This window comes from Perna viridis, chromosome 10, assembly GCF_037379345.1.
Source record: "Perna viridis isolate PV_CMFRI_1.1 ecotype Kerala chromosome 10, ASM3737934v1, whole genome shotgun sequence".
Taxonomy (NCBI): domain Eukaryota; kingdom Metazoa; phylum Mollusca; class Bivalvia; order Mytilida; family Mytilidae; genus Perna; species Perna viridis.
Window position 1 is genome coordinate 41,814,460 of NC_142454.1, and position 26,090 is coordinate 41,840,549.

A 26,090-nucleotide genomic window follows, 5' to 3' on the forward strand; every position below is an offset into this window, starting at 1 on the left:
CACCTGAAATGTAGTAATAAAACTCGAACGAGAAAGAATATTTAAAAAAGAAAGAAAAAAACACCAATTTGCAATCAGTGTGTCAATGAATTCCGATGTATTAACTTATGTGTGATGATGCACCGAATCAGCAGGGTTTAAAAAGGACTTCGATACGAGATTTTCAGATACAATCGTTCTATAATGCTTCGCAAAAGGTTGGTAGAGTAATTGTCATAAGGAGATTCTGTGTTTTGTCTATCCATGGGTTTACTAGAAGCTATAATTTATATCATATTTCATGTTCAAAAGTCTAGTTTTGCTTAGTCGTCAGATTATGATAAAAGTAGTGATAAGAGTTAAGATAATGATAACATTTCTGTTTCCAAAAGATTATTATTATTATTATTATTATTATTATTATTATTAAGTTAATGGTTGCTTCCATGTAAAAATACTCAACATCTCTCTTTTTGTCATTGCCATGGATGGAATACAAAATTCGCCTATAATGTAATAAGTGACATATAAATTTGTAATTTAACCCAGCCCTCTTTGTTAAACGATAAAATACAGGGAAGTGTAATGTCTTGCATTTTCTAATTCATCAGACTGCACTGTCATCGATTCGTTATTTTTAGCACACAGCGTAGAAGCATCGGTACTGGCAACAATAAATTAAAAAAAAATAAAACAGGAAAATAAAAACAACAACAACAAACAAACAAAAAAAATATAGGCAAGGGAATATGGAAGGAGGATATCCGCCATAAATATGTTCACGCGTTTCTTTTAACTTTGTTACTTGCTCATTTGTTCTCTGTATTTTCTTTCTTTGTTAATCGAATATTGTTTAAATGTTAATTCGTGAAATGCATTTTTTAGCACTGTAACTTGTAGTTTGTACGCATCTTTCAATTACGCTAAAGAATGGTACCTCATACCCACTAAAATTTCCGTAAAAAAACACAATTCGTATAATTTATGTTAGATTACCATTTTTTAAATGGCGTTGGATATATATATATATATATATAAATGCTGTTTAAACTGTGATATCTTAAACAAAAGTATACAATTAACGTGCTAAAATGCTTGATAGTTTATTTGTTTTAGATGATTTCAATGGTAACATAGTACATTTCCGTAGCTACGGGCCAAAATTCTACTTAAATCCTTTGAAAAAGGCTGTTTTAAATATCTTTTCAGTCATACAAGATAGACCTTAAAGTCATTTAAACTGTAGTTCCACCTTTTTAACATATCTCTTCTAAGGAATTGAGAAAAATATTTTTTTTAAATTCTTTGAAGCGTTGCTATGGCAACTCCAATACCCCTTGTTTTTTGTAAATTGAAAAAAGTCGTCAAAGTGGGGCAATTTTAAATTCTCACACAGAAATATCCGGACAGGTGTTAATTGTGGGTAAGGTGTATTATGAATAAGTATGGTCCCATTGATTGATTTGCAAAAAATAAAATGGGTAAGCTTCATTCGATTTTAAAAATAATGCAACGTGAAAATGGCATATTTTCGCTTGAAAATTTAAAAAAATATTCAATAATTTGATCCTCAAAAAATGTTTGTTAGTCCAACATTTTCCCACTCATGAGGTATACGATATCAGTTGCATTTTGTATGTAGAAAGATGCACTACACGTGTGTTGCATGAACTCCTTTTTGACCTTGACCTTTGATCTCCAGGTCAAATAACGTTTTATGATACGTGACCAATATTTTTTTAAATTCCAATGTTTTGTCCTGTATGACTTATCAGGATTATTTTTCATATATGAATTAACATTTTTAAGTTGAAATAACTCTTCAGAGTTGGATCCAAAAAATTATTAAGGGGGCTAATCCTGTCAGGGTTCATGATTAAAGGGGGGTTACATACCAATTTTTGTCCATTTTTGCAGAAAAATACAAATTTTCCAACGAAAAGGGGGGGGGCTCATTTTGACCCACAAAACCCTCTCTAGATCCGCTACTGCTATTAATGTCGTCTCATGTTTATCAGCACAATTGACCTTTGATGACTTAACCAAATAAAGAATAATAAGGTTCCATGCAATGTAGATATCATTGTATCAGTTTCTTTTTTTCTTGTCAAATATGGTATTTGACTTGTAATAGACAATTAGAGATTATTGAGTGGTGTACGGTATGGCCTTACCTTTTGACTTTTCATCTTGGTCTTGAATTTGGTCTCCAGGGTGAATTACAATGTTTCATCTAATGAAATTGTACTGGTCTTGTATTGTTTTGGCTCTACGTCAGTATGATTATATTTATGTAGCACTCTAGCTAAGAATCATGCAAAATGTGATACATGGTTGGAAAGCCTACATATTTTTATTTTTGGTATTTTGTTTCAAGTGCTTCAGTAAACAGAAATTAACATTTGGTTTTTCGTATAATCCGTGCTCATAGGAGATAAAAATTGTATAGTATGCACTGTAGAATTCAAACTTAAGGGAGATAACTCTGTAAATGACACTCAAATACAATTGAATCTATTGCATTTTTAATGTTGATTATCTCTTAAGAGCAGATAGATTTGAATGAATAATTACACATTTCATAACTTAATTACAAAAATAAAAATATGTAGCCTTTTTTGGGGTGTATCACATTTTTCAGATTTTGCATGATTCTTACAAAGACAGCTACTTATTACCTGAGATCTACCCTGATACAGTATTATACATTAATTCATAGCTTACTAGCTGAATATCACTTACACACTCAAACCACATCCTTCGATTTTCTATTGAAGTAAAAGATACAAGCTAAAATTATACCATGTACTATACTTTAGCTTTTATAGTTGGGTACTCTTGCATTCAGAGCATTATGAATTTTATGAATTCAGACGGAAACTCTAAATTTAAAATTTTAAATATAAGAAAGGAGTTGGTGTTATTTCGTCTAGTACACATTTTTCCATATCATTAATTTTCTACCAGGATGCGCTTCATTGCTGATAAAAGGAAAACAAAATTTCTAATTGATCGGGTCAGAGAAAAGTGTGACGAAAATTTTTCTTATCAGGCCAACAATAAATATAGATGTTTTGGGCATTGCCTACCGACCCAGTTGAAATGGCCCTTACTACATTAAAACTATTGTTTTTGTTTTGCTAACATACTGATTTCATCAAATTGGCGTTCAAATTCAGCAGCCTCTTCAGGTATTGTTTCCACACATCGTTTTATCTTTAACAAACACAAAAAGGCTAAAATGGCTTGCAATCTGTGAAGCGGATAGGAAATCTTCTATTGAGAATATTCTTGCTCCAGTTTTATCTCTAACAGTTCTCATTTCATTCGAGACATCTTTCATCCATGTCAAATTTCTGTTGCATGAATTGCTTTTGTTTTTTTGAGAATCTTTTAATTTCCCTTTTGGTCTTCAAAGCCCAAACTTTCTTAAGAAGCGTAAATGTCATTGGTGAGGTGGTGGGTTGCCCCTGAGGTGTTGAAACAACTTTATCATCAGTGACAAATTGACTTTCCTCCTTGAGGGTCTACAAAATCAACTCTTTTAACTGTAAGTGGATTTTCTTTATTAATGCCCTTGATTCCAAATATTGATGGATAGCTATGGAAACATTCGGCATTACCAGATCTTATGTACGCCTTTTTTAAGTTTGGATTTATCTTTTGAAGTCTTCTTAAGGTATCAAGTAGAATGACATTGGAAGTAATGGCATCTTGTGTAGCATTGTCAAAGCGATGGATAATAGTGTGACTTGACAATTCTCCATTCACTTTAAAACTTCCCACACTTATGTGCCAATTGATACCGCGTTTGGCAAACCACTTTGATTGCGACTCTCTGAAAAAGAGATAAAGTATTAAGCCATTTTTGTGAGATAATACATAAAGCATTATTTCATAGTCATGTCCCCTCACAAATTTTAAATTAGTTCTTGTTCCATTTGTAAAGATAAACAATTATGTACGGCCTATACATTTCACAGTTGATACACTATTCCAGAGTTTGTCGTAAATACATGGACTTTGTTTACTGCGCATAGCTTCTTAGAGTGAAGCTGTTAAAACAAGGTTATGTTGCACAAGACTTTGATTATTCCTCCAAATGATCGTCATCACAAACTTGTCGGCAAATATTGCGTCACCATCTCACCCATGAGGACACCCCCGTTTCCTTCGACATACTTCGTCATGGTTTTCCTCTTTCGTTCATTATCCGATGTGACATCACGAATGAATCAGTTGGCGTTTCATGAAAAGCGGAGGATGATTACCCAACCAATGCACCTGGCCCATACTTGGTTTTGGTAGAGTCTGGGTCACTCATTTATATTTTGAGTTTTTTTTTGTGTGGTATAAGTTTGTTACTGTATGTTGTTTGTGTTGTGTATGTCTGTTTTGGGGATTTTGTAATTGTCCCCGCACTTCTGATTTTGTCTAACAATACAATTTTGAGCCCAAGTGAGAAACTTCAGTCTCTAGAAATCGAGTATCGATTGGCTGTCGATTGTTGCCCCATTCGAGCACTACAACCCCTATATAGTGGCTGTTTGGTAAACTTTGGGTTAAGGGAGGTAAAAGTCGTTGCAAATATAAATATGAAAGTTGTGTGTCAAAATCGCCCCGACCGCCAACTTTGAGCCCCGGTGAGCGACTTCAATCTAAAGGAATTGAGTATTAATTGGATGTCAATTGTTGCCCTATTCGAGTACTACAACCCCTATATAGTGGCTGTTTGATACACTTCGGGTTAAGGGGGCAAACAGTCAGTGCGAATATTAGTTTTATGTCAAACCGGCCCCGACTGCCAAGTCTATGAACTATGAAATTACTTTTTTTTAAATCGAAATTGAACGTTAATGAAATTGAATGTAATGTTAATCGAATGTCAAATGAATGTCAAATGATAAAAATTGATATATTCTGCTACATAGTTACTTAGAGCTAGAAAAAAAAACATGTTATATTTACATGGTGTGCTTTTGTGGCTTAATTATTATAACATGTTTTTTTTTCTAGCTTTAAGTAACTATGTAGCAGGATATATCAATTTTTACATTGCCATTGGAAGTGTAAGCAACCATTGATTATGACTTGTCAATAGTTCATAAGATTCAGCAGGTCACACCAGGAAATTTAGCTCATCACCCCATTGCTCTGACGACATGATATGTTACCAGGATAAGGTATGATGACCTGACTAACTGAAGCTTTACCAAGATTTTCAACATTATCAGTTAAATAATGACCCTAACATTCTAACATTACAGTGAGGATAATGATCCTGATATAATCCTTTGGCAGCTATGCAGAAGTTCATGAATTAACAGACCTTACATTCTCCCCATTTCAAAGATTTATGAACATTCATGATCTGAAAAAAAATGTAAGCAAAATCACAATTAAAATCAGTAATATGATCTTCAGCAAAGGATGGGTCTATTTGTATACAAATGACATGACCATTACATTTTAATATCACTAATGTCCAACCAACGGGAATAAACAAGACACACTGTGCTTATACCTAGCCTCATTGTAGCCGGTGAGATAAGTTTATATGCGAACTAGAGAGATGTCACACTGTGCTTTTACCTAGCCTCATTGTAATAGGTGAGACAAGTTTATATGCGAACTAGAGAGATGTCACACTGTGTTTTACCTAGCCTCATTGTAATAGGTGAGACAAGTTTATATATGCAAACTAGAGAGATGATACACTGTGCTTTTACCTAGCCTCATTGTAATAGGTGAGACAAGTTTATATGCAAACTAGAGAGATGTCACACTGTGTTTATACCTAGCCTCATTGTAGCCGGTGAGACAAGTTTATATGCGAACTAGAGAGATGTCACACTGTGTTTTACCTAGCCTCATTGTAATAGGTGAGACAAGTTTATATATGCAAACTAGAGAGATGATACACTGTGATTTTACCTAGCCTCATTGTAATAGGTGAGACAAGTTTATATGCAAACTAGAGAGATGTCACACTGTGTTTATACCTAGCCTCATTGTAGCCGGTGAGACAAGTTTATATGCGAACTAGAGAGATGTCACACTGTGCTTTTACCTAGCCTCATTGTAGACGGTGAGACAAGTTTATATGCGAACTAGAGAGATGTCACACTGTGCTTTTACCTAGCCTCATTGTAGCCGGTGAGACAAGTTTATATGCGAACTAGGGAGATGACACACTGTGCTTATACATATCCTAACTGTAGCCGGTGAGACACGTTTATGTGAATACTAAAAAGATAACACACTGTGCTTATAGATATCCTCATTGTAGTCGGTGAAACACTTGGATGTGAATACTAGGAAGATGATACACGGTGCTTATACCTAGCCTCATTGTAGCCGGTGAGACAAGTTTATATGCGAACTAGAGAGATGTCACACTGTGCTTTTACCTAGCCTCATTGTAATAGGTGAGACAAGTTTATATATGCAAACTAGAGAAATGTCACACTGTGCTTTTACCTAGCCTCATTGTAATAGGTGAGACAAGTTTATATGCAAACTAGAGAGATGATACACTGTGCATATACCTATCCTTTTTATAGCCGGTGATACGCATTAATGTACAACTTAGAGAGATGAAAATCAGTGCTTATATGTAGCCTCATTGTAGCCGGTAAGGCGTGTTTTATGTGCACACCAAGTACATGTTAATGAGCAGTGTTTATTCCTATCCTCATTGTGCGCGTTCTATGTGCATGACAAGGAGATGATACTCAATCCCAGTCGTTTTAACGTATAACTCCTGGATTTAGGAATAGGACAACACTGGGATACTGTATTACAAACAGCGATCTAAAAAAATAAAATATTCTATGGACTTTCCTAAAGAAGGGAAAGAGGCAACTTGCATTTTTCAAGTCTTTCTTATATTACATGTATATGTAAATTGACCGGGATCCGTACCACATTAATTTACCACAACGTGACCGATATCAATAAATATTTGACATTCAGTTTTGTTTCATTTGTTTGTATGTGATTATGTTAAATTCAATTTTTAAAGGAATTGTAAAGTATATAATGTCAAACCAATTCTGTCATAGAAAGCTACACTTCAAAATGCTTTACCCTTGAAAAATACACAACTGATTATGTCCTTTTAAATGGGTGAGAACCCGGTGGAGGTAGTTGAATCAATACATTATTTGGCTACAATGATGAGAGCGTTTGGTCAAGCAAGTAGTTCTGATAAAAATTGAACAAGCCGTATCGTGCCAGATTTATATTGTGCTAAACTACTACTTGTAGAAGTCGCAAATTATTCAGACTCTGCATGTACTGTATGTAGTGGTAAATCCCTTCCATATATATACGACACGTGTTCAACTGTTGAAAAGAAATAGTGACTGTAAATTTGAAAGTCTTTGGTATGAACGCCCTCATTTAAACTACTTAAGATAAGAGAGTTCCGAAAGGGGATGCTAACTGAGCTCAGTTAACCAGTGATTGAATCAATGACAAGAAAGAATACAGAAATTGAGCTTATCCAATGTCCGTGCTCGATGTATCTTCGTTTGTTTCGGAACGTTGGCTAACAAACGCAGATGTGGTGCTTTTTTCATGCAACACTATGCTCTCTTTAACTTTCGTGTAGTTCGAAAGAAACATTTCTTGAACTTATCCCCCATAGAGCTTTCGGCACAATTTTTGAACCCGTGAAATTAAGTTTTTGACTTTTAACTTGTGACTTTTGCAAAGTAACAAAGTTAAAAGAAACGCATGAACATATTTATGGCGAATATCCCCTTCCATAAAGGAACACCAGGAGCGATACGAGATCAATTTTTAAGTAATACTCTTTCTAAAAATCAGACAGGAGGTGATTCATGCATATCAAAAACCCGCCGAAATATGTTTTATTTCTTGTTCAGAAACAGTTATTAATCACACAACCAGTCTTAGTTTTCTTTTGGTCGTTGTGCTTTTGTTACAAAAATTATATAGATTGTACATGAAGTTGGTACTTTGCAAGAGTTATCGTTCTTGATTTGCTTTGATTTGGATGATTTTAGCTGGAGATGAGTGTATGGCTTTCTCTGAAGTGCAGATCTGAATGCTAAAATGATTATTGTTATGAAAAATATAGTATATGTAAACTGAAAAAAAAATCATCGTTTGTTTGATGGGTTCCCGACCCCAAGTACATATTATTTAAAATTATTCCAGGAGCTTAAAAATGGGGAATGTTTTTGCCGCACATGATGTATTAAAGTCATGCATAAATCATTTCTTTCGATTTTGTATTTTTTAATACATGTATAAGGATAGGTTAAAACCGTGAAAACAGCATAAAACTCATTTGTAACAATGAACTGCTCGACTGAACTCAAATAATCCAGTCGTTAAATTGACCGAGAGTGAAAGGGTTCTGAATCATTTGGGCTATGCTGGATTGTGTTCCGATAACTGGTGTATATGATTTCGGAATAATTTGTATAAAGAACACTTGTCTAACATTCTATAATATTTCAAAATGAAAACTGGGGTTCATCAAACCTTTTTGTAATATTTAAAGAACTAAAATTCGTTCCCATTGCATTTTTCTATAGCATTTCCCGTCATCTGTGCCCCCTATGAAAGAGACTTAAAAATTAATGTTTGTAATTCAACCATGTCTAATTTTATGCTAAAAATTCATTTTAAATATTTTTTTACATCTTTTCTAACACCATTTGCTCAATGAAAATACATACACAGGCAAATATTTTTCACGTGAAATTCATGTTAATCGAGCTTCACGTGAAATTCATGTGAAATTCACATGAAATTAACATGATTTTCATGTTAAATTCACTAAACAAGAATTTTATGTGAACATTTCGTGTGAATTTCACATAAAGGCTCCATTCACCCGAATTTCACGTGAACTGTCACTTAGTTTATTTGCTCAGGTGAAAATCATGTGAAATAATTTTGCCTGTGTAGTGCTATAAGATTTTCAAGATAACAGAAAATATTATTCCGTGTTATAGATATGATCTACTTGAAAAATACGATAATTCTCAATTTGAATATTCATTCAAACGCTGGAACAGGGTTATGTTGCTACAAAATTGAAGTCATAACTACAAAGTGTTATGGTCGTCATCACAAACTCCTGGATCGTTACAGTGTATCCATCTGCACCATGAAAACTGATTTATTCAACGTGTCATAGTTTTCCTTTCCTATTTCGTTTACCCCGGACTCAACTTTTTATGAGCAACTCGGCGGGTGTTTCTAGAAAAGCAGAAATTCTATTGATTTCCGCTAGAATCTGGAACCCTTTTTTATATTTCTTGATCGGAAGCCCCGCCCTTCTAACGAGCGGATCCAGACGCTTTAAAAGGAGGGGCACCAGTTTGGTTTCTGTATCAGTCCCTGCCAAGATGGGTTCTAGTTTGTCGGGCCTTTGTTGAATGAATTAACTCCGTATTAACAATCTCTGATATGTCAATGATTTTTGTAGATTTGGTAGTAAATCTAGTATTAACGTAATTCATTCCATCTATTGCCTCGATTCCCCCATTCCCCCTATTCCCTCTATCCATAGACTTTGTTAGGATATTGTTAAGGTGATTTTGAAAAACAAATTGAAATATGAATTTAAAAGGTAGAAGCATCTAAATAAGAAATCATGTATATGTTGTACCAGCTAAATATTTCCGGTTACTGTTTAGACCATAATAAAAACATTTTCAGTTTCTCATCCAGTTTTATTCAGATTTTAGTTTGGGTGGGCGATTTATTATTTTTTTAATATCAATTTTAGTGAAAATTGCTGTCATTTGGTAAGAATTTCATCAACAAAAAATCCAAATAAAACATTTTAGGGAGGGTGAAAATTGTCAGGTTGAGAGGTGATGATAATCTACATGTATTATAATTTTATTTTCTTATTTGGCCTATATGCAAAAATGATATTAGTTTGTTTTAGCTATTTAAAATTAACAGACCCTGATCATTGCTCTAAACTTGACATGTATTATTATCAGCTATTTTTCTATTAATTAAGGGTAGAACTATCATTATTCTGGGAAGAATTGTCTGACATTGTGAGTAAGACCCTGTCATTAACTGTAAGTACCAGACCACATAAAGTTCAGACAGTGCCAATGATAATTTAATTCATGGTGTAAAAAAAACCCCAAACAACAGTTTTTCAGTCTAAATATACTATATTTTTACATTACAATAATCATTTCCTCATTCAGATCTGCACTTTTGAGAAAAACGTACATTCATCTCCCACTAAAATCAACCAAATCAAAAGCAAATCAAGAACGATAACTCTTGCAAAGTGCCAACTTCATGTACAATCTATATAATTTTTGTCAAAAAAGCCCAACGACCAAAAGAAAACTAAGACTGGTTATGTGATCAATAACTGTTTCTAAACAAGAAATAAAACTGAATTCTGTGAGTTTTTGATATGTATGAATCACCTCCTGTGTGATTTTCATCAAGACAGAACAACGGTTCTGTCAGTGAAGATATTTCCTGACTGTTCTTCAGAGAGATCGAGCCACGTGTAAATTGTGCCTAGAAGTAGGGAGCGACCATTTGATTTTTATGGGGGAAGGCTAGTGTCGAATTTTCTATCCTGTCTTTTTATTTTGAGAAAATGCAGATCCTGACTTTTTTATTTTGCGAATTACTTTTTTTTTCAGTATAAGCAAAGATAATTAGGACAATAACAGATATTACCTTTCCATTCTTTCTTATGGCTTGTTCTGCATTTACATTTCTTGAACATTTCATTCCTGCCTTCTTATGTCATATTTCACCCCCCCCCACCTTTTTCCACACCCTATAAATCCAATTGTAATACCCTAACAATCAGGGATTTGAGGAAATGTTCAAGTTAAGATTATTTCATGAAACCCAGGCCTAGATAAATATTTTTAACTCTCCACAATTTCTTACTACGTTTCAGACTAATACATGTGCCATCTGTATTTACATATTCATTGTATTAATTCCTGAGTTTGTGCCGTTCCGCTGAATATGACTAAGGCTACCTTGATCAGACATGCAGCAGATCGATATATACAATTAACATTTTTCTAGGAGAAATCATGGGGAATGTTACTTATGCAATGTAATTCTTTTGAGTATGTTTGGTATACTAATTGCCTTACAATCATGCGATTAAGGTAGGTTCTAACTGCGATTCAGTGTCAAAAAAAAACAGTACATCGATCATCATATATTACTCGACACTAGGGAAATTCTTTTTCTTAGGTTACAGTATGATTATTTGCATCTGCAAATTTTGATTAGAACAACGGAAATGAATGTGATTCTATAACGTTTCTAGTATTCTCAGAGTTGCTCTTAAAAAGATGCTAGTGTGTTTAAACTGGTCGGCCTTATGAGTACATGTAAATTAACACAGTGCCAATATCTGAACCGTTATACCTCAATTGCAAAGTGGGTTTGTATCCCTTCTGTTACACAGTGGGAGCCCATCTCTTATTCGTTACTCCTCCTACACCACTGAAAGGAAATGATTTTTTCGCAGAATCTTTATTTCATATTCCCATTGTGCACCCCCTATTTTAGTTTTTGATCCAAATCAATTTAGAGGTCAAAAGGTGCATGGTATCAAATGGGGAATTGGGTGTAACAATTTAGTGAGCATTTATCACAGTGTTGGATGGGCATTTTGTTAAAAAAAAAAAAAAAACTCTACCATTTCAGAGTTCTACCTGCATGTTTTTTTTTTTGGTTGTTGATTGTTATTAATCTATCGGACGGGTTCATTCCACCTATTCACACTACTACATACACTCTTTCCCTTTGTGATATTACTATGTGACTTAAAAGCCGAACAGCAAAGTCGACAATGGCGTCGTTTTCATTTGCCAGAGTCACGTGACAAATCGTGGTCAGAATGGCGATGTTTTAGTGGCACGATTTCTGATGGAAACTCGCTTCATGTGACCATTTCCATTACCATCGGTACAAAAAATAAACGTTCAAATCTTTGATCATTTATCTACATATTTATCCATTCAAATCAGCGAACTTAATCAGCAGGAATGATTCTGTCCAAGTCACATACCCCTTTGTCAGAAATTTTTGTCGGTTGCCGGCAAAAATAAGATATCTTCACTGTCCAATTCTGATCAGCTTAGAAATTTCAACATGCTAAAGTATTCGAAATCTGAGACTACTTCACAGAATTTGCAGTCATAATCTGGTGTGAAATGCTATTCTGTCATCTTTTTCTAAATTACGCATCGAGCAAGGGAAGTAACCCGGTATGGAAGTATTTTGAAGTTCCCAACAGTTAGTTTCAACCCATATATTCAATTAAATATGTCTAAACAATGTCTTGCACTCATCTGTACCAGAATTACTTGTAAGCCAAAGTGGACAAAAAATACATTTTAATATTAACTTTTTATTTTTTAATATCAGAAAGAGTAATCAAGGGAACCAAGGTTATAGCGGTAATCAAAAGAATGTAATCCAGGGACAAAGACCAGACATGGAAAACAGACATACACAACAAAGAACATAAAGTAACTAAAATCATACATACAAAGTAACAAAAGTAAATGAGCAACTCGGACTCCACTAAAAACTGGGAGCATGGACTAGGTGCACCGGTAGGGTAAGCGTCCTCTGCTTTTCTAGAAACACCCGCCGAGTATTAGCATTAACCTGTAATTAAAAACAAGTCTATGGAATTAGAAATTCATTTTTATTACAATGAATTCATTTTCGTATTAGATATTGATTCTTGAATATAAAAACTAAATTTGTAATATTGAAAAAGATATTATTTTTTTTAATATTGAGAATTCATTTCTTAAAATTTTAGTTTTTGACATTAGAAATTCATTTTTATATATATAAAAAAAATCAATTTCTTGTGGTAAATTAATTTTCTTATAATAAAATTTCTTTTTTATATTTTCTAATATTGTTGTCAATTGAATTTGAAAGTTTTTTTAATATCAACATTGCATTTTTAAAAAAATATTCTTTTTTCAGAAAATAATGTTTCCTGTATAAAATATAGCTTTTTGTACACTTTGGCTCACTATACACAAGGAAAATATTCTTGTAATGTAGAACCATCACTATGCAGTGCATAGCTGTCTTGAATAACATGAAATACATTGTATATTGCTAATTGTTCTTAGTTTTGTCCAATACTGGAACCTTTTTTAAAAAAAATCCATATGAAAAATACAGCCACCAGTAAATAAATCCTCTATTATAATAACATAAACTAACATGTAAATTGAGATACATGCATGCATACACCAAGACACACATACCACTGTGTTTATAACGATATACATGTATATGATATAAAGAACACATTTCCTGTCTTAAATAGATGGAACCAAATGGACTGTCAAGGAATTTCCAAAGTTTGTTCGCAACATCTTAACACTGACTGTGGAAGGAGATTATCAAATAATTTTCTAAAATATGAAAAAAAAATTCTTTGAAATATCATAAATTGACAGATACAATACCTCCAGTGGCATGTACATGTATTCATTATCTAGATTCTAAGGGGTTGGAAAAATTCTTTCCAGACAATTTATTCTTTTGATATTTTTTATTGCTTTAAAATACAACAAAAAAATGAACAAGGTGTTTACAAAAAAAAACAATTTCAAATAGACATTTTTTAATTGATGTCTTGTGACTGACTTTACTAGTCAATACATAACACTATTAAATAAAGAACTGCTATATAAGTGGTTTAGAATTTTATTATTTACTAACTTAATTATCCAACATATTAATTTGCTGACACCTACCATTTTTACTGTCTGTTGTTTTCCAATGGCATGTATCCTTAATGACAAAAAGAGCAGGGATAACATACACTTTTGTATGTACATGCCAGTTGTGAAAGGTATATTAGGTAAAATATAAATCACAGCAAGACATGAATACACAATAAGTATCATGAAATATATTCTTACTTGTATTTCCATGTGCAGTTTCTGAGCAAATGAAAAAATATGATTCCTATAAAAAAAGATAGGTCGCCTACATTTATAACTTATCTGTACTGCATATTTAAGTCATAATTATTGGTCAAAATAGCTCGTTTTCTTAATTTTACAAAAGCAGGAAGCGAGTTATTCATTCTATATGAATTATAAATGTCTGCGTCAAATTGAATGTAGACCCATGTAATATCTTGATTTTCTGAAGCATTGCTGTCTATTTCATCAGAGATCATGAAGGTTCGATGGATCTACGTTGATGCAGGCAACACGAATTAGAAAAAAAATAATCAAATTTGTTCCACATTATAACTATTTTAGCAAAAACTTGAGTTTTTTTACTACATTTGGCTTGTAATTACTCAACAAGAACTAACTATGAATTCGAATATGGTAGTGTCGGTCCATAACAAAAATGCAGATTAGTAATGATTATTATATTGTCACGCTAAGAAACTCAGTCGAGTAAACATCCCTTAGTGTACCTTGCCCTTTGTTTTTTTTTTTTTGCCAGTTGCCCAAACGTATACATACATGTAATCATTAGTTGTGCTAATGTATCATTGCAGAAGTAGAGATATTGCAAGTGTACTATTATAGTAAGTAATAGTTGCTAGCTAGGAGGGATCCGGATTTCAAGTTGAGGAGGGGCGTTAATAGAATTAAATTCCATTCGATCGGGGGGAGTAGAATATGCTAATAATCAAGATTTCATGCTTAAAAAAATAATTTCCTAATTTGATTTAGGGGGTGAACATGCTTTCGATCCGCCACTGGCAAAAATAAAATAAAAAAAAATACTTTAGTCGCAAAAACGTGTTAGTACCATGTAACATCGATTATCCTACTTAGTGAACCTGCAGGCTATGATGAAATTTGGAATAAAAAGGCAGGGTCCAAATTTTTTTAACAAAAAACAAAAAAAGCAGGGCAGACCGTAGGGAATAAAAGGGATAGATCTCTTACTGTCCTAATACTTCATTGTTCATATAATTAACATAAAATTTGCCGAAGAAAAAAGACAGGGCATATATTTTCGAAAAACAAAGGATGTGTTAGCCATCCCCATATAAATCAAATTACAGTGGTGGAACCAAATGGGGGGGGGGAGGGGTCAGGGGGTTTTGTTTGTTTGTTGGGGTTTAACGTCCGAGCAGCAATATTTCAGCTATATTCAGACAAGGGTCAGGGACAGGGGGTTAGCAATTCTCCTTTTCATTGGAATATTCGTCATTTCATGTGTAAAATTGACAAAAAATGGTAAATAATGTCAAGGCACCACACCCCACTTTTTTCTGAGGAATCCCCGCTGGCACCCCTTTTCAAAGTGTCTAGATACTCCCCTGAATGGTTGTTTAATTCTTAAAATAAAGTGTGCAATCCCTTAACATTTTGCAATTTACAGTTACGTGAGAACATGATGGTTACCTCATCGTTCACTGAATACCCATTGGTGGCCTTGGGGTGACATTTTTGTCATCCCGGTGGGGTTGCAGTCTCTTTGACATATTCACAACATCCATTTTCCTTATATAGAGATAATCCAAATATAGAAAATAAGACCTGTATAAAGTATTTCCTTGCGTGTTTACACTTGTTGAAGACCATATGGTGACCTCTGAAGGTGCTTACTGTATAGAGTGTTTTGGATTAAAGGCACCGGTCATTTTTTAGTGAGGGGCCTGAGATCTTTTTGAAAAAAAAATATAATGGTTTCAAATTTTGGAGAAATTTCGTATTTTACTCATCCACAGAAAAAAAATGATTCTATATTTTCCCAATTACTTAATATTATTTTCAAATAAAAAAAAAATGATTTCGGTTGCTGCTGAAATATAAATAATGATTTTGCGCTAGAGCAAAAAAAATGTCTCACAAAAATGTATCAGACAAAAAATCCCAGTCCCCCACCCCCACTTTCCTCAGGAAAAAGTGTTCGTTGCCTACATAATACGTGGTGAATTTGCTGCGATATACCATATCCGTTGTTTTTTATAGTATATTTACGATCGCTCGAGATCCTTCATTAAAATGTTTAAAAAGCGCGCATTCACCCGTTTCAAAATGCTTAAACTGCTTTTGTATTGATTTTTAAATATTAATATAAGATGCACAGGTTTGTCTGTAGTCAGAGGAAAATTAGTAGCGAAATTTAGGCCATATTTGTCGAAAGGTAATGATGTACCTAAATGGAAAAATGCTCACAAAGCAGACCCGGAGGTAGGCAGGTTCTTCAAATTGCATTTTATTAAGAACACAAGTTAATATGGTCCATATTTCTTCATATTCTGCTGGAAGAAAAACTTTCTTTTCACATATCTTTGGATACGTCATGATAGACCCTTTTGTGTTAAGTTGATGAATATGCTCAATATTCACTTCCGCGATGTAGGGCTTGGGTAGAACAAAAGAATTTTCCTCGCGGAAGTGTATATTCCGCATGCCCCACGCATGTTCATTGACTATCCCATGCACAGTTAGCACAAAAGGGTCTATTAGGATTTTATGTACCATACACGTACATATATATCATTTATATGAACTTCAACTGTAGGTACTTTCGACGATTTGTTGCAAAACACATCTTTTAAGTTGGAATAATCCCATTGGCTGCCCATTTACTGTAACATGAAGTCTGAAGTTGCCCTGTACATTATACATATAGAGGTTATGTACACATTAAAGTACAATGTACATGTAAGTTCATCACTCTTTTTCATCATGTTTACCATATAAAATCTTTTATAATACTTCACTTACCATTTTTTGTTTAATTTCGGATTAATATAGAAACTATCACTTTATGTACATGTAATTGTGTGTAAATATTTTATGAACCTTATCCGGGTACATATGACTTTTTTGTATCTAATTAAAATTCCAGGAACAAACAGCCGTGAGGCATGATTCCTCAGAAGACGAAGCTACACAACATAGTACAATGTACCTGAGTTCTTGTTTTAGTTTTGTTAAATAAAGTATGTTTTATATATGTACAAAAGTATATGAAGAGTTTACTGGCTTTTGAAATCAAAACACTTATTAAATACATGTAAAAACATGAAAAAAATCGTTACTTGGCAAACCTGTTGATTATTTTTCATTTTTCTATATATATGTACATGTATGTGTATCACTCAAGACTTTCCCTCTGTAATGGTTGGTTTAAGACATTTCTCCATTGGAAATGGTAATATTTTGATTTTCAACATCAACATTTTGAGCTTAAGCATAATAAGTAGAGAAATGGTTTAGGAAGTAGAAATGAGGTTGTATCAATTTACATGGTTTTCAAGTTATAAGGGGTCAAACGAGACCCCCAAGGAAGGAAAAAGAAAATGTTGGTCTGATTTTGAAAATTTTGTGCAATATAGTGCCCAAAACAGTTGTGTACATAATGAATTGTAAGTCATCATGCTTAAGTGCGTAAAAAACTAATATTGTGTTCCCACTTGCCTCAACTGTTCAGGTTTTGACCACTTTGGTCGTATTGTGCTGCGCTCCGCAAAGCTTTTATTATACAGATGTTTATGTGGTCGACAATTTAATGGTATGACCCTGTTGTCGTCAGTCATGTCGTCTGTAAACATTTGGGTTTTTTTTGTGTGATAGCATGAATATTAGTTGGTATGCTTACATGTAAGTGTGTAAAAAACTAATATTGTGTTCCCACTTGCCTCAACTGCTCAGGTTTTGACCACTGTGGTCGTATCATGCTGCGCTCCGTTAAGCTTTTTATTTATTATACGGATGTTTTATGTGGCCACCAATTTAATGGTTTAATGGTATGGCCCTGTTGTCGTCAGTCATGTCGTCGTCTGTAAACATTTGTTTTTGTGTGGTAGCATGAATATTAGTTGGTTGAAGTTTATAAAATTATAACAAAGTTTAAAACCACAAAGACATAGTTGGTACAGATGTTGGGTGTTATCCCAGACCGTTGTGGAATTAGATGCCAAAAAGGTAAATAGGCATTTCATATGAATATAACTCGAATAAATTGAACTGCACCAGGGTGCACAAGCCGAGTTGCGTACCCATGTTAGAGAAAAAAATATTTCCCTGTGACATTTTTAATCAGATGTGAACTTTTCACGACCTCATTTCTTCTAACGAAAAATAGTTCGAGATGTTAGTTGTGCTTGCAAGGTCTTATCGTCCAATAACTTTTTACAGAAAAAAAGTTTTTGGAAAACTGTGACCTTGACTGCAAACAAATTTCTACCAAAATCAATAGTGTTTTCATTTATCTGTCATGTATCCAAGTTCCGTTTCAGGCAGATGTAAACTTATAAAGTATATTATATATATAAGGCTAGGACTGATTTTGGGGGTTAAGACTTGAACGATTTAGCAAGAAAGGACAAAAAAACAAGCATTTTCCTGATGACCAGACAAAACTTGCACAGAGAGTATAATTAGACCTTTTTAAAATTATACCGCAAGATACATGTACTATGTCACCATAGAAAAACTTGAATCAATTTCTGAGGCTATGGCTTGAACAAGTTAGAAATTACGGGCCAGAAACAAGTGTTTTTTCTGATGTTTTGACAATAATTTGAGTAAAAGTGAATGAAAATTTTGAGATGGTAGTTGTGCTCGCAAGGTCTTATCCCCCAGAAACTTGATTTTTACAGAAAAAAAAGTTTTTGGAAAACTTTGATCTCGACTGCCAACAAATTTCTACCAAAATCAATAGCGTTTTCATTTACAAGATTTTTTTCTTATTTTGAATACAGAAATCGATCTCCGAAATTTTAACACAATATGCATGTATCATGGTTCATAGGTCTGCAAATAAGAACGTGAAGAGACACGGTTCGGGAACCATGTCCACATGTTATTCTCAGACCATATGTGTTTTATTCCATATGAATCCTCAGACAATATGCGCATGTGTCCACACTTGTAATTAAATAAATAAATATTCGAATTAGACCACTAAATCCGTATGAAACATTCACTTCAGATAAATCTCAGCATTTTCAGTAAGGATGATCTATACAATTCAAATTACAACTCTGCCTATACAAAAATGGTTTTATTTTTGAAGCACGTGCAATTAATTATATACCGGAAGTTGAAATTCTGTATAAAGACCAATATTTTGTTCACAAAAACAGCAGTTGAATTTCTATTATATTTAAACAAATTTACATATAGTAAATGTATCTTTGTATACTGGACGTCTAAAAACTTGTTGTTTTAAGTTGAGTGAACGAAGTTAAGTTGTTCCAAAATTAAATTTGTCCAGTGAAAGGAGGCGGAATTCTAGTTGTCTTGGATAGTCATAATAGTTTTATTTTTTCTTTCATTTTTTATTGTTTAAGTAAAGAACTTTTGTGAGAGTATTGTCGGTCGACAACAGACACCAAGGGGCGGCTCTCAATTATATATATGATTCATTAGAATCAAAACATTCCTCCTCATGTCCTCTGTCGACCGAAAAGACACATTCCCTCATAGTATAAAAAAAACATTAAGGAGGTATACCTAGAGCAAGGGACATAAATCTTGAAATCAGTTATATGTTTGTATCATATTTCACCAAAACCCCTCAAGCTTTTGTTTAAAGCAGAATAAAATCAATCCAAGTTAATTAGATGCTTACATAAAATTGATGTGAAATGCTGCATACAAAAGTTCCAATGATTTTTAAGAGTCCCTTACCCTTGGTCTACTTCCTTCAACAAAGTAAATTCTAATCTAGTTTGCATTAAAAACAACCAATCATCTAAAGTCTTGTTACAAATCAAATTTTATTATTAATTAGTTGTATATTAATTATAAGGCACCGACCATTTTTGACCTGGGGTGGGGGCCCGGATTTGATGTCGGAATATTTTTTTCGCGTAATGCAACATTTTTATTTATATTTCAGCAGCAATCGAAATCAATACATCGATTCTTTATTTGAAAATCTGCTTTATTAAGTAATAGGAAAAATACCAGTCCCCCACTCGCTAAATAAAATGGTAGATGCTTAAGAAACAGATAAAAAGTAACAAACATAATTTGAATTCCATCATATTTTGTAGATCGCCACGAGCATTGCGTCGAGTGGTGGTGGTGGGCAGTTTGATATTTACAGGACTTTATATCCTAAGCTCGATATACAAGTCGTTTGACACTTACGATCCGACGAAAATATACCTAAGAATACATCGTGGGGCTGTAAAAAATGGGACAAAATACAAAGAACCCCAAGGCTGTGTTCAACCCAAACTAAATCCCTTTGAAAAGGACTTTTTGAAATACTTTCATTCTGTGGAACCTATAACATGCGCGGATGACCCAGACTGGGTAACTATTTCAAATGGATCAGTATATATTACACCGGAAGCTATAAAAAGACATGGTATTATTTCATGTGATATTACGTATTATGACCGAATAAATGATTTTAGAAACACAGACAAAGAAACTGTCAAATTGACTGATTCAATTCCATTGACGTTAAAATGGGATTTTTTCAAAGCTAAATGCAAGGCCAATGACGGTAAAACGTATGATAATACGCATGCGGGTATCCGTTTTGTTAAACAGTTTCACGAGAAACCTCAAAGTTTCACTTCCGGTTTAGGTTTAGATGTTTTGATATTAGGATTCGACTCAATTTCACATATGACATATATTCGAAAATTAAAAAAGAGCTATGAATATTTCACAAAGACTTTAGGAGGTACAATTTTAAACGGCTACAACATTGTAGGGGACGGAACTCCACAAGCTCTCATTCCAATATTTACAGGGAAAACAGAGCTGGAACTTCCGCCCACATTAAAACGGTTAACTAAGAAAGAATTCGTTGATGTTTATCCACTTGTATGGAAAGATTTTCAAAGGCAAGGTTACGTTACAGCTTGGGCAGAAGACAGTCCACAAATGGGAACTTTTACTTATCGTATGGTGGGGTTCAATGAAACTCCTACTGATCACTATATGAGGACCTTTCATATTACATCCCATGGAGAATACGAGAAAAAGAATAAGAGGTTATGCCTTGGAAGTAAAAGGAGATCGACTGTATTCATGAACTGGTTACGCGATTTTTACACTATGTATGACAAAAGTCCGAAATTTGCATTCGGTTTTCATAATGAACTTAGTCATGCGGATAATAGTTTAGCAGAATTAGCTGACGAGGATCTTTACGATACATTACGATTTTTGAACGAAAGAAATTACTTACGAAATACACTTGTAATTTTAATGAGTGATCATGGAGCAAGATTCAGCAAATTAAGATCGACATTACAAGGAAAGCAGGAGGAAAGACTTCCGTTCTTCGGATTTGCTTTCCCGAAATGGTTTCAATCGAAATACAGAGATGCTTATGATAATTTATTATCAAATGCAGACCGACTAACGACACCATTTGATATATACTCAACATTTAAGGATATACTTAACTATAGTGGGCCTGGGTCAGGGGATATTAAGAAACGAGGGATCAGTTTATTCAAAAATATTCCAAAGTCTCGAACATGTGAGCATGCAAGAATCGAAAAGCATTGGTGCGCATGCCTAAACTGGCAGATATTAGCCGCGGAAGACACGGAAGTTAATGCCGTGGCAAATCATGTTGTTAAAGCTTTAAATGACCTCACAGAACCACATAGAAACTTATGTGCTAAATTGAAGTTAGATAAAGTATTGCATGCACAAATGCTTTTACCAGAAAGAAACTTATTACAATTTAAAAAATCTAAAGATGCAGACGGCCGTAACGCCGATATGTCCGACGGTACTAAAATTAGTGACATAACATACCAGATAACACTTTATACTTTACCCGGACGTGGATTATTTGAGGTAACAATCACTAACAGCGTTGACACTAATACATTTAACGTAGACGAAAGTTCTATAAGTAGAGTAAATAAATATGGAGATGCTCCGAAGTGTATCGAAAAAGAACATGAAGAATTACGAAAATATTGTTACTGTTATAAATGATAGTGATTCGCATTCAAAAGGACTTACTTATCCTCAAAACCAACCATATTCGAAGATATGGAGCTTATGCAACTGGAAGTAGATGTTGGCAATACGTCTGCCATTTTAAAACTAGAATAAGACCTTGACATTTTACAATAAGGATTCTGCAACAGGGTTATGTTGCTACCAGATTGAAGCCATCACTACGGAAGTACATCATGAACTCGTGGATCGTTACGATGTATTCATATGCATCATGAAAACTGATTTATTCAACGCGTCATAGTTTTCTTTTCCTCTTTCGTCTGCCCGGACTTGACTTTTATGCGCAACTCGGCGGGTGTTTCTAGAAAAGCAGAGGACGGTTACCCTATCGTTGCACCTGGTCCATGCTCCAATTTTCTGGTGGAGTCCAAGTTACTCATTTATTTTTTGTAACTTTGTACGTATTATTTTAGTTATTTTATGTTCTTTTTTGTGTTTGTTTTTCCATGTCTGGTCTTTGTCTCTATATTACATTCTTTTGGTTTCCACTAGAATCATGGTTCGCTTGATTACTCTTTAGAAAAGGTGATAGTATTTTATCATTACTTCAGAGTGAAATACTAAGTACTAGATGTAACATTCATACATGTATTTCACTCGCGGTAGTGTTTACTTAATTAGCTAGCGGAATGGTAGATAAAAAACAGTGTGTGATTAATTGATTGATGCAATGACGCACCACAAATTGCATTTTTATATAGAATTATGTAGCAATCTCTAAGAATCAGGCAGTTGATGAGACATGGTCAACGAAATCCGATCACTTTGACGGTGTAATTTTAATAGATGAAGGCTAGATTTGCCATTTCGATATTTTTAATGAAATGCATTGGACATAAACAATGAAGGCGCAGTTAACTTCGCTAAAGGTCCATTTCTTCCATTCCAATGAAAATTAGAATTTTTTTCGAAATGTAGAGACGTGGTGATTAAAAAAAGAAGTACATGCATGCAATAAAAATGTAACCCGACTTAAGTCAGACTAAATACTCCGAACAAATAAGAAAAAACTACCACTGGTTGAACTTTGACTTTCAATGAACTTACAGTAAAACCTGTCTTAACCTTTAGGACATTAATATTAATATATAGTGAAATAAGTGTTCGATTTACCAAGGTTCATTTACATATACTACACTTAAACTTTAAGCGTCCAGTTTAGACAGGTTTTCAGATTATTCAGGGTTCGGTTAAGGCAGGTTTCTCTGTTTAGTGCACAGGTTTATTTTTTGTTTGAATTATGATTTCATATTTGCAATTTAATTGGCAATTCAAGGAGACATTACACAATTTTTTTTTTCAATTTTTGGTTTATCTGATTTATTACACCTAATATATATCATAAAACACCCCTTGTAGTCGCTTACGTCATTTAATTGAAGATACATTTTTGAATTGATTCAAAATTGACGATGACCCGAGCCAAACGAATTTTAAACAGACATTTGGTCACTTCATAGATCGAGTGGTTGAAATGCGAGGGGCTTGTGCAATTTTTTTTTATGATTTTACAACTGAGAGTGAAAATATTGAAAGTTTTGGATTGCCAGCGAATATATACTTACAGTTGTATCATTTTAAACAACTTCGAGAAAAAAAAATGATAAACAATGACAAAAATATTTAACTATCACATGTATGAAGAAGACTAGAATCCATAGAGAGACGACACCACTTCTTTTCGAAGATTACATGGAAATATTTCATCACGTTCTGTCATGCTCGATTTAACGTTTTACATAAAGTAGATTAAATTCACATTTAAAGATTTAAACTGCTCCGATCTCGACCTTCAAAGAAAATATTGATTTCACCCCTTTTTTACGGAACGTTACCCCTGACAAGTGTACCAGTACTCCGCAAGCATAGGATGATACGAACATGTTTATTTTTTATTGATTTTATTTGAGAACCCATAAAGGTTTCGTGCTGAAGCTTCCTCATGTTCTAAATGTTTTTTTTTGTTAAATTAAATATTTTAACTGACCTATAAAAAAATATTGATCTTACCAGAAAAGCTCCCTTAAACTCACCTAGGGTCGCCCGCTATAACTTGTGTATTGTGTCAAATTCTCCATGTAAATTGTTTTATTTAAAAAATTCGTAAAACAAAAGATTTGGATTGTTGGTGTTTAACGCCCGAGCAGCAACATTTCAGCTATATTCAGGCAATGAACATGAAAGGGACGATAATAATGAACATGAAATGATGATGATGAAATGAAAAAAGGGATGGGACCCAAGGATAATGGGGTCGACTAATTTTGATTGCCACAAGATAAAAGGGAGGGGTTGGTAGGGTTGGGCAATTTCGCCTCCTGTGGCGGAGCGCAAAGGTTCCTACTCCTATCGAATACCACAGCAGGGTTCTTTAACGTGCGAGGAACGTGGCATCTTTTCCAACACGGTGCACCACTATGGTCTGCAGTCAGGTTTTCCGTATTATAGCCTGACAACCCCTGCATGTAACACGCCAGGGGTACCCCATTCCACCACCTGGGGCACACATCCCAGTTGCTCTGTGGGCAGAGCGCCTAGCCTCCGGCTAGGTTTCTGAGCACTATTTAGACACCTTTTACGACACGCTTAGCGCTGCTACAAGCCTATTCTTTTGACACACGGACCTGCACGGGGCTGTAAGACGAAAGAAATGCAATAATATTTCAATTATCGAAGTCATACACCTGCGTCGACACCTGTGTCACGAGGCGCCGAACCATGTAAAGAAAAAAGATGCCGCCCACATGTTAATTGATATAACCCAGAGGCAAAGAGAGAACAATACACAGAGTGTCACTACTATTTTTAGTGCCTTCCTGTTCAAGTCCTAAAAATAGTGCGGTACGTAGTTGAGTTTTCGCCACAGGGGTATGTATGCCTAACGAAAATGAAAAGCTGACAGAAAACGAGAAGAACTTTAGTCTACTTACTTTCGCGGTCATACACAGATCATTGTCCCACTCTGCATACAAGCTATTTTTGAAGATTTGCTTTTTCCGGGCACGTGACGTGTATACATTTTCGATGCACCCAAATGGAGATTGAGAACCAATGACGTAGCATTTCCATATATGGTAAGTTGGTGTTACTTCCGGTGTTCATTAATGCATATTAATTAGGTCGACGTGGTAACGCAAATAAATCATTTTTATTTAGCGCTAACCTGATGAGAAAACGTTTGATATACTCGTATCTGAACAAACTATAGTTTTTTTTATAAATATAAACGTTTAAAAATTATATTTTTGTGTCATGTCTCCTTGTTGAAGACCAATGGGTGGCCTTGGGCTGACAGTTTTCATCCCGGTGGGGTTGTTGTCTCTTTGGCATATTCACCATACCTATTATCGTAATAAACAAATTTTAAATTAATTTTGTTTATCATAAATGCATGCCTCATAAAATCTGGAATGGAAAAGTAGATACATGTACACATGTACTTAGATGTTTTAGTACTCTAGCTAAGAATCATGCAAAATGTGATTCATGGTTGGAAGTCTAAATATTTGTATTTTTGATCGTTATAGTAATTTAAAGAGAAATTGACATGTAGTTTTTCATAAACCCTGTTCATGAGAGATATGAATTACATAGAATGTACTTAGAATTCAAAATAAAGGGAGATGACTCTGTACATAATAGTAAAATACAGCAGAAACCATTGTATTTTCGTTGTGAATTGTCTCTTAAGATCAGACAGGTTGGTTTGAATGATTATACATTTCATCATATAGATTATAAAGCAACTTAATAACAAAACAAAAAAAAAAAAAAAAAGAAAAAGTGTAACTTTTTAGCGGTGTATCACATATTACAAAATTTGCATGATTCTTAGCTTGAGTACTACTTATAAAGTACCGAAAGTACTGTTAAAAATATATTCTTCTATCGACAGGCTACAAAGCACACTTTTTTCATTCATTTCTTTTCACTTTCATGCACTAGTGGTAACACCTACGCAGCTGGTTGCATTTTCCCTAATATCAAACTTCGCTTTTGATCTCGAGCAGCTGAATTTTAAATTTAAATTGCACAAAATCAGTAACACGGTCTATAAGTTATATAGATGTGCATGTGTACACATGCTTGTAAAAAAATAATCTATGACAAGGTCGTCAGATATTGTCACATTACACT

The 26,090-nt window shown here is 34.1% G+C and overlaps 1 protein-coding gene across 3 annotated transcripts; it reads left to right on the forward strand.

Annotated features, from left to right (window-relative positions):
* Positions 1–25,325, forward strand: LOC148605947 (uncharacterized). 3 transcript variants are annotated; one of them, XR_015916007.1, is made up of 3 exons: positions 1–197; positions 16,849–16,942; positions 20,006–20,140. XR_015916007.1 is itself a non-coding variant. In XM_088549425.1 (2 exons), the coding sequence occupies exons 1-2, from the start codon at positions 184–186 to the stop codon at positions 21,924–21,926; spliced, it is 1,935 nt and encodes a 644-aa protein (XP_088405551.1). In that variant the 5' UTR covers positions 1–183; the 3' UTR covers positions 21,927–25,325. The 3 variants fall into 3 exon arrangements, 2 of the variants coding, with proteins under 2 accessions (XP_088405551.1, XP_088405550.1); XM_088549425.1 differs by lacking the exon at positions 16,849–16,942 and having other exon boundaries at positions 20,006–25,325; XM_088549424.1 differs by lacking the exons at positions 1–197; positions 16,849–16,942 and adding an exon at positions 11,001–11,135 and having other exon boundaries at positions 20,006–25,325.
* Positions 25,326–26,090: the final 765 nt, after the last annotated feature.